Here is a 10,280-nt window from a genome sequence, read left to right as displayed (position 1 = left end):
CTCCAGAAAAACTTCTGTTACAGCAGCAGTACTACAATTGAATGACTTATAACTAATGATCCATCTTCTCGCATTGTTGTCAGCAAAATGATTGACGGTTGATGGAGTAACAGGAGCTGCTTTAGCTACTAGTAAACTCAAGTCCATGAATCCTTCAGTACATACTCCTCCTCCTGTTGCTCCTTCATTACTAGCAACCAATAATAATAGGATAAGGACAGCAAGGGAAAGAGCAGAAGAAAGGTCTATTTCCATGGCCTTATTACATAACCACAGATAATAGAGCAACATCATACCTATGACATAACTCTATCATAACAACCATACCTTAACTTTAAAAAAAATTCTATACATCTAATCAAGCAAAACATCAAATAAAAGTGAATCAGCAATTACAGTAACTAACTACATGCACATCATGTATATCATGCACATCATCAGTTGATAAGGACTACAATACAGTAGATGGCATTTGGAGCAACTTAAATTTGAGTTGAATCAGCTCAAATTTTCTACATTTGTAATGAGCATTACTGGAACTAGATCTATACATGTACATCATGTATATGCATACACAGCAAGTTAGTGTAGACACATGAGTTGATATATGCAATAGTTAATCTTCAACATACTCCTCTTGAGTAAAATTAATGAAAACCTACAAAAAATTAGTGTCATATTTAGCTATATAACTAATTGTCATAAAGATCATAATATTTAAAAATAAATAGATCTACATGTACTTGTAGATAAAAGAACTATTATTTGATAATGTGAAAATAATGATAAAATTGGGGTATTGCCTATGCTTTTTAAAAAATTGGCTGATTTTTAAAAAATACTCATGACTCAAAAAATAGTTGTTGGAATTGGCTCAAACTTTCTACATAGCACAAGGGTATCAATTGATGCACAATGGCTTCAGTTTTTTATTATATCAGGAAATGTAATAAAAATTTAGAATGATTTTAGAGCCATTTTTTAGAAAAAGCCTTGGACTTTAACCTTGGATATTTTTCAAAATTTTGGCATTTTTTAAATCGCCATAACTTTAAAAAATTGAAGTTAGAATGTCAGCTCAAACTGTCTACACAGCTGGTATAATGACATCAATATGTATCAGAAAATGTAATAAAAATAAATGGAAAGAGAGAGGTACAGAGAGAAAATTAAGGATAGTGAAAATACAGCTCATAATAATTATGGTAAGCAAATATTTCAAACTTATTCAAAGTATGATTTTTCTTTTAGTGTTATCAAAATGAAAAAAAATGATAAAAATATATGATCTTTTAGACTACTTTATAAAGGTCTACATAATACATTTCACTCAAACATGAGGTGATGGTCAAGCCTCAACACATAATGAATGTTCAGCAACTTTTTTATTTTCTGTTATTATTAGACAGTGCCATTGGAATAGATTTTAACTTAAACTGCACAGGGCCTAAATTCTAGCTACCATGCTGCATGCTGGAGTGCATGCAGGTATCTTTGTATGATAATGTAAAAAATACTAGCAAATTTATGACAATTTTATGTGTAAGACCCATTTGCCCAGCAATTCAGTTCACAAAAATTTTGCCCCTTCAAAAAAATAACCAACTAAAGTGTGGTAGACCTAGAGGTGAAATAAAATTTTTGGCAATTTCTGTGTACTAGAGCTAACTGTTGTGATAAAATAAAGCTGAAGACAATTGGCAGCTCAACTTGTAAATACTAGTGCCTACTGTTTTCCACTGACTTTATAATTGTAATTTGTCCGTACGACAATAATTAATATCAACTTAATGGTTGTTTTAAACTCCACTCATTAATTGTTGATGATGCGCTATATATTCATTGTCTTTCCAACTGTCCATATGCTTCATTCTGTGTTATTGTAACCTGTTTAAAATAAGAATTGTTAACAAAGTAATGAAATTATTTATTGACAATAACATTTAAATTATAGTAGTTCACTAACAACAAAGAAAAATATATATAATTTTGCATGCAAGTGCTATACTCACCTCTTGTTCATTAATCATTGTTCTTGGTTCATCATATACATGTGCAAAGAATTCTTTATCAATACCTATTTTATAATTTAAATAAACCCTGTTAAATAAAACACTGTTGGCTCTCTAATAATTTTGAGAACAAATTTGGCACTTCAATAGCTATTCCATCAATCTCCAAAAATTTTCCCACATATACAGGCACAATGTATCCATTTATATATACTTTATGCGTTATTTCAGTTTTGATTTGATATTTGTATGCAATTTGGTTGCAGTTACTCTATATAGTGTTTGTCTTAAAGTGGATTCTCAATATGACACATGTGCGTCCATCATGACTGGAAGTGCTGTATAAACCAATGGGACATGCGTCAATGCATCAGATTAGAAAAAATTTCTATTCTGACGCATTGACGCATGCACCCATTGGTTTATACAGCACTTCTGGTCATGACGCTAGCACATGAAAAGCAATGCATCATATTGAGAACCCACCTTTACTTTCATTTCCTCCAATAATACCATATGCAGGATTTGCAGATATATTTGGTAGGTTGTTCTGTCCATCTGTTGCTATAATAACAATAAATAAATAAATATGGTGATTGTTGATATTATTAGGTGCAATATCATACCTAATAATACTTATATTTACCTTGCTGTTGGTGTTCATCAGCTATTCTTTCAGTATCATTAGATCTGTTAATATAAGTGCTATTACCATTTCCATTAAACTGCTTTCTCCTACACACTAATACACTCACTATTAATATTACTAGTATAGTAACTACCAGTAATATAAATACTGCTGTACTAATAACTGCTACTAGTATTATTAGTAAATTGCTTGTATTTTGAACTGGTGTACCTTCCATTGTCGGAGCTATTGACACAGTCAATAATTGTATAATATCTAATAAAATGAGGTTACATATACTTGATATTATGCTAAATTTAGTAGATCTCATAAATTCTTTGACTGTGGTCTTTAAGTATACTTCATAGCTGCTTGATGAAGTAAATAAATCTGTAGAATATAATGTTGTACATACAAAGCAGTCATTGCATAATGTGAAATTAAGTTATTTCTTAATGTAATAAAAGTGCTAAATACATGTACTGTATCAACAAGTACGTGTAGTGGAGTACAATTCTACTACTGTTTTTGACGTTTCTGTGGTGTTAAGAAATTTTTTAATCTAAGAATAATTCTTGTAACATGATACAACTTACCTACTACAACTGATATCAGTGGATAGTCATTATGCTCCAATGGTATTAATCCATTACTGCTATCAAGCTCATAATTCAATGGTCCATTGTATTGTTGATAATACATTGGATTACTATTAGTGGTTACATTGATTACTAATATATCTCCATACTCTACTTCAATATCACTTGTAAAGTTATATACATTACCATTACTTGATGTAGCAGTAGAAGCATCAACAGTTAGTGCATGAATCAGTTCAGAAGAACGTTTTAAATAAATGTTAGGATAATGTTTGCTTGTATCCTGATTCTGTGTAATACCAATTATCCAGTTAGTAATAATACCATTACATGTGAACTGTATATCAGGAAAAGCTCTTGTATCATTGACTGGTATTACATTAGTAACTGATAGACTGTTTGTATTAATTTCAGTTTCAGTGAAAACATTTTGAAAGCAGTTCGGAGGGTCTAAATAATACAATAAAAATATTAGTCATTATCAACATGAGATGTACATGTACCTGTTTTTAGGTGTACCATAAAAACATCAGTTGCTTGTGAAAAATCAATGCTTTTATCTAAACCATTTAATATGATATTTGTTTTGTCAATAAAGTCGGATCTTATTTTTCCAACTCTTGCTACATTGCTAGTGGTTGCATTGTAAAATCTAACAACACTTGAATCATCTTCAGGTTGATACACTCCTAGTCTGTAACGATTGTATATACTGCCACTGACACTAAAAGGAGTAGGAAGAACATAACGATACAATCCATTAGTAGTGACATTATCAGGAGACAGTACAATAGGAATTGTTTTAAGCATATTATAAGATAAATTAACATTGTCATACTGCCATATTTCAATGCTTGGATACTTCATCCTATTGCCATATTCTGATCTGATATCAACTCCAAGAAGAACTTCTGTTACATTAACATCAATACATCTAAATGTATTAGAATTAATGATCCATCTTCCTTCATTGCCCTCAGCTAAAGTATTATCAGCTAGTGAACCAACTGGTGTAGCTGCTTTAGCTACTAGTAGACTCAAGTCCATGAATCCTTCAGTACATACTCCTCCTCCTGTTGCTCCTTCATTATTAGCAACCAATAATAATAGGATAAGAACAAAAAATGAATGAGCTAAGGAAAAGGTCATTTCTTGTTTCTTTGCCACAGTACAGGATTTGATCATGAATATTCTATTAGTTTAGATTATTTAGTTACAACATGCATTGTTGCACCCACACTCAGCTCAACCCATCATGTTGGAGACAAATTAGATCATGTGTATTAAGTCTCCAACTATCGTTGCTGATCTACCCTACAACATTCAACTATTCCATGATGTAAGTGGTACTACCACTTACATGATGGATGGTTGAATGTTGTAGGCAAGACCAGCAATGGTTAGCCAGATTGTGTTCTACAGAAATTATATAAATTTTGAGCTAATTCCAGTTGCATTTTTTGAATTTGAAAATTTCAGAAATTTGATTGACTACCATCCATATATAAAAATTCCAATCTTTAGTATTTGTCACATGAATACTGCAATAATAATCTCATTCATATGGCATGCTTCTAGACATTCATTCTCATACATTGGTACATTGCTATTCATTTTATGAAGTGGCCACTGAGCTTGAAAATGGGTCACTAATACAACTAAAACCACACAAGTTAGCAGTTCTGATTTTGTTACTATATAAGCTATTCCTAATAGCAACAACATTATTCTTATGGTAGTATAACTACTAAATTTGATATCATTTTTCAGTGCACATTGTACATGAATTTAAAGTAGAACCTCAATTGATGTTTATAAATTATATCAATACAGTCATTTTGGGAAGCGAGACTATAAAGGTCTATGGTTAGACTAGATTTACCACACCTAATTTTACTAGTGTTGTGCCTAAAATCATGCAATGACTGATAGATCTGATCAGGAGCACATGAACATACTTGTTTGATTTAAAAGAGAAAGTCAGTAATTGTGGTTTTGAAGAACAACTAAGGAACTATAAATGAACCAAAGGAGAAAAAAAATATTTATAAAATAGCAAATTTGAGTTTTTTGTACTGGCTAATTATTTTATCAACACAATCAATTTTACAATAATATTTTAATACAATTTATGCATATGCTGAGGTGGTTAATTTTGTCCTTATGTTAGATGCACAACTCTTCTTGTTTCTGTTGTGTACATGTTTCTTTATGTGCTGGCATTACAATAACCTGCCAATAAAAATACTGTCAAGCAATGTTGATAAATGCACTGTGATGACTAAGACTTTTAATGTTGATTTAAATAATGAAATTGAAATTAGCTGTGGCTACAAAATTTACAGTATAATTGCAATGTTACCTCTTGTTCATTATTTATTGTTCTTGGTTTATCATACACTAATGGCTCATCATACACTAATAGTTCTTCATTAATACCTATAATTTTATCAAAATTGTGAAAATAGTTTTTATTATTTTACTTTGTGTCATTACAGTGTTGATTCCATAAGCAGGATTACCATAGACATCATCTATTTCAATTATGTAAAAATTGTTAAAATTACTCTTTCAGGTATAATAATCTATCTTACTTTCATTTCCACCAATAACACCATAAGCAGCATTAGCAGATATATTGGATAAAACGTTCTGTTTCTCATCTATTATGATAACAATAAATTATTGATGTTTGTTATTTAAGTTACCTTGTTTATGTTCATCTGCTATACTTTCATTCTTACTTTTAGTATTACCAGTACCTAACTGTTTTCTCCTACACACTAATACACTCACTATTAATATTACTAGTATAGTAACTACCAGTAATATAAATACACTACTAATACTTCCTGCTAGTATTAGACTCCCTGTACTTTGATCAAGTGTATTTTCCATTGATGTAGTTGTCAGTGAGGTAGTAGTAACAGCACTGCTACTTGAAGTTACTAATACTTCACTGCTAGAGGGAGTAATCATAATGGTTGAGCTACTTGATGCTGAGCTACTTGTAGGAATGTGTGTTCCAGTCACTATGCTGGTCAACGAGGCAGTAGTTGTAACACTCCTTGAAAAGGCATTGGTAGAGCTTGATAAGGAAGCAACACTGGTAGAGTAAGGAATATTGCTACTGCTGGTCAGTGAGGTAGCAGTGATAGCACTGCTTGACAAGGTATTGGTAGTGCTTGATAAGGTAGTGTAATGTAAACTGGTAGAGTGGTCAGGCAACATTGTTATTGCAGTAGAAGGGAATTCATTAACTGAAGGAATTGGTTCTGAAAATATAAGGTAATGAAATCAAACATATTGAAATAAAAGACTCACTTATCATAACTGATATTAGTGGATAGTCATTATGTTCCAATGGTATTAATCCATTACTGCTATTAAGCTGATAATTCAATGGTCCATTGTATTGTTGATAATACATTGGATTACTATTAGTGGTTACATTGATTACTAATATATCTCCATACTCTACTTCAATATCACTTGTAAAGTTATATACATTACTATTACTTGATGTAGCAACAGAAGCATCAACAGTTAGTGCATGAATCAGTTCAGAAGAACGTTTTAAATAAATGCTAGGATAATGTTTGCTTGTATCCTGATTCTGTGTAATACCAATTATCCAGTTAGTAATAATACCATTACATGTGAACTGTATATCAGGAAAAGCTCTTGTATCACTGATTGGTATTACATTAGTAACTGATAGACTGTTTGTATTAATTTCAGTTTCAGTAAAAATATTTTGAAAGCAGTTTGGTGGATCTATGTTACATAATATTATTAATATTGCAGAATGAACATACCTGTATTTAAATGTAGCATAATGACATCACTTGTGTTTTGAAAATCAATTTCTCTAGCTATATTTGGACCAAATATTATGATATTTGAATCACTAATGGAGTCTGCTCTTATTCTTCCAACTGTTTCTGTGCTGCTAGTGGTTGCATTGTAAAGTCTAACAACACTTGAATCATCTTCAGGTTGATACACTCCTAGTCTGTAAGTATTATAATTACTGCTATTGACACTAAAAGGAGTAGGAAGAACATAACGATATAATCCATTAGTAGTGACATTATCAGGAGACAGTATAATAGGAGTGGTAACAGGATTATGGTAATATCGTGGCCGAGTAGATTTATACTGCCATATCTCAATGCTAGGATACTTGTTCCTAGTTCCATATTCTGATCTGATATCAACTCCAAAAAGAACTTCTGTTACAGTAGCAGTACTGCAATTGAATGTATCATAAGCAATGACCCATCTTCCTTCATTGCCCTCAGCTAAAGTATTATCAGCTAGTGAACCAACTGGTGTAGCTGCTTTAGCTACTAGTAGACTCAAGTCCATGAATCCTTCAGTACATACTCCTCCTCCTGTTGCTCCTTCATTACTACCAACCAATAATAATAGGATAAGCCGGACAGCAAGGGAAAGAGCAGAAGAAAGATCCATTTCTATAGTGTGCCTTATTACATAACCATAGATAATAGAGTAACAATATCTGTGACACATCTCTATCATAAAAACCACACCTCAACATTTAGAAAATTATACATCTAATCAAGCAAAACATCAAATAGAAGTGAATTAGCAATTAAAGTAACTAACTACATGCACATCATGTATACTTAATACACAGCAAGTTAATGTAGACACGCTAGTTAATATATGCAATAGTTAATCTTCAACATACTGCTCTTGAGCAAAATTAATGAAAACCTACCAAAGAAATTAGTATCACATTTAACTGTACAATTAATGGTCATACTTGTTCCAGTGTGGTCTGACACACACTATAATCAGCAATATTAAGACTCTCCTTATAATGCTCAACAGTACTGAATATCCTAGACCAAGTTATACCCTCAGATGGTACTTGATAGGTAACTGAACCCTAAAACATAAAAAATTGACAAAAAGAAAGGTCAAATTTAGCAAGCACAACCAATTGTTATTGCCTTAGATGGAGTGATATCAGTTTAAATCATACTGATATCAGTCCTGAATCATGATTTTCAAATAATCACTCATCATATAACTGTGAAAATGAGCCATGATGCAATCATAATAAATTTGTATCAATTCGTCCCAGAATAACAGTCATGATCTATAATATAACTTGTCAGGGCTGTACCAGTATAAAGTATCAGACTTGGTCTATTATTTTGGGGCAAAAGTGCTGATTCAGGCTTGATAAAATTTGGTTGTGTAGTAATAATTTTTAAAGTGACAGTAATGGTATTGGTAAGAATTACAACCATCAAGCGCATAGCACATTCAATTATACATCGTTACTGTATCTTATTTCCTTTATTCCTTAATCATACATGTATTTGTTTTTTTTCTTAAAACAACAACAAATATTATTAATAATAAGGAACCTGATGTTGTTCTAGGAGAAGTGATCCTGGAAACACGCTTCCAACAAAGTGTTGTATTTGTCCAGTGTCATAAGGACTAGCCCCAGGCCTTACACCAGGTCCTCCTCCTTCTTGTGGTGGCAATGGACGCACTTTAATCTGCAATGTATAACCATGTCCAAACCTAATGATAATAATAATAATAAATGATAATAATGATAATGATAATAATAATAATGATAAATGATAAATGATGATAAAAATAAACATTCTCATTTATTTTCATTACTTGCTCTTAAGATGTTGTATGCTTCCAAGACACTTGAACCTTCCATTCACCATTATTGCTAAACGTGTACACAAAGCCTCACACTCCTCCATACTAGCAATGAAAATAAATATAATAATAAATGAATTATTATCATAAAATTGTTCACTTAATTATTACTAAAATTACTAAAATAAGCTTAGCATTTAGCTATTTTAATACTGTGCTTATTACACAAATACTAATCACTTTGAAGGATCTATTATAGCATAGCATTACCTATGAGAAGTCAATATAACGCTCCTTCCATTCCTAATAACTTCAATGAGTACATTCCAAAGGTAGCGCCTGGTGGCAGGATCCATTCCAGTGGTAGGTTCATCCAGTAACACTATGGGAGGATCACCAACAAGAGCAACTGCTGTACTCAACTTCCTCTTGTTACCACCACTAGAGAGAGAGGGAGAGAGAGAGAAGGGGAGAAAGAGAGAGAGGGAGAGAGAGGGAGAGAGAGGGGGGAGAGAGAAAGGGGGAGGAGAGAGAGGGGGAGGAGAGAGAGAGGGAGAGAGAGAAGAGAGAGAGAGAGAAAGAAAGGGAGAGGGTATAAAGGAGAAAGGTCAATGTTGGTTGAGGTGATAAAGTGAAGGAAAGAGGAAAGAAATAGAACTTCATTAGAAAGTAAGATACTGCATAGATGGTAATTATAAAGGGAGAATTTTTTTGATGAATTGCTTGATATCTTGTCATTAGCAGGTGTTAGTTTGGCAACTTTGTGGCTATGCAAACATTGCAATGGTTAATTTTGGCAAATGGATATCAAAATGACATCCAAATTAATACTGCATACGCTCAAATTTTCGAGTGTTTAAAATTTTGTGTTGTCAATGAAATGTGCTCAAAAGTTAATATTTGTGTGAGCTAATTTTCATGTTGTGGCCATAGTCTATATACAATAGTATGCCATTAGAGGTGGTTTAAATTTCGTGGATTTAAGGTGAGCACGAAAATAACAAAATTTAATACACCTCAAAAATTAAGACGTGTACGGTACCAGTTTTATGGTATATAGAAAAAAATAAAGAAATATGTTAGATAAATAGGAATGAAAAGTATAAACAAGAAGAGAATGGCTGACCTGTAAGTTCCACATCTCTTATCAGCATATTTAGACAAATCCAATCGATCAATGACAGACTGTACAACTCCTTTTATGGCTTTTTCACGAATCCCACGCAATCTAGCAAACATTGTCAGAAACTTGCGTCCAGTGAGTCTTTCGATCAAAGCATCGAATTGAGGACAGTATCCAATTCTCTGCTGGACTGAGTGTAACTGAGTACTAGAGAATAAAGTGAATGAGAAGAAATTGTAAGTGTAATTGTTTAACAT

At 32.2% G+C, this 10,280-nt stretch overlaps 2 protein-coding genes and 1 long non-coding RNA gene across 4 annotated transcripts; all 3 read right to left on the bottom strand.

Annotated features, from left to right (window-relative positions):
* Positions 1–1,291: 1,291 nt before the first annotated feature.
* Positions 1,292–3,348, bottom strand: LOC109583961 (uncharacterized). Of its 2 annotated transcripts, XM_019999507.1 has the most exons (6): positions 3,237–3,348; positions 2,941–3,030; positions 2,659–2,886; positions 2,499–2,576; positions 2,013–2,077; positions 1,292–1,887 (listed from the first exon to the last, which is right to left on the bottom strand). In XM_019999507.1, the coding sequence occupies exons 1-6, from the start codon at positions 3,340–3,342 to the stop codon at positions 1,840–1,842; spliced, it is 615 nt and encodes a 204-aa protein (XP_019855066.1). In that variant the 5' UTR covers positions 3,343–3,348; the 3' UTR covers positions 1,292–1,839. The 2 variants fall into 2 exon arrangements, with proteins under 2 accessions (XP_019855066.1, XP_019855065.1); XM_019999506.1 differs by having other exon boundaries at positions 2,659–3,030.
* Positions 3,349–5,377: 2,029 nt separating this feature from the next.
* Positions 5,378–5,913, bottom strand: LOC109583962 (uncharacterized). Its single transcript, XR_002185792.1, has 4 exons — positions 5,834–5,913; positions 5,723–5,773; positions 5,602–5,678; positions 5,378–5,471 (listed from the first exon to the last, which is right to left on the bottom strand). It is a non-coding gene; the product is annotated as an uncharacterized LOC109583962 (long non-coding RNA).
* A 1,907-nt stretch (positions 5,914–7,820) lies between these two features.
* LOC100632503 (ATP-binding cassette sub-family A member 1-like) lies at positions 7,821–10,280 on the bottom strand. The gene is made up of 6 exons (XM_003388347.3): positions 10,027–10,280; positions 9,171–9,341; positions 8,913–9,005; positions 8,645–8,807; positions 8,032–8,157; positions 7,821–7,982 (listed from the first exon to the last, which is right to left on the bottom strand). Exons 1-6 carry the CDS (start codon positions 10,278–10,280, stop codon positions 7,941–7,943), a joined length of 849 nt encoding a protein of 282 aa, XP_003388395.2. The 3' UTR covers positions 7,821–7,940.

Source organism: Amphimedon queenslandica, unplaced genomic scaffold (genome assembly GCF_000090795.2).
Source record: "Amphimedon queenslandica unplaced genomic scaffold, v1.1 AMPQUscaffold_13261, whole genome shotgun sequence".
Classification (NCBI taxonomy): Eukaryota; Metazoa; Porifera; class Demospongiae; order Haplosclerida; family Niphatidae; genus Amphimedon; species Amphimedon queenslandica.
This window is presented reverse-complemented; position numbering and strand designations above follow the sequence as displayed.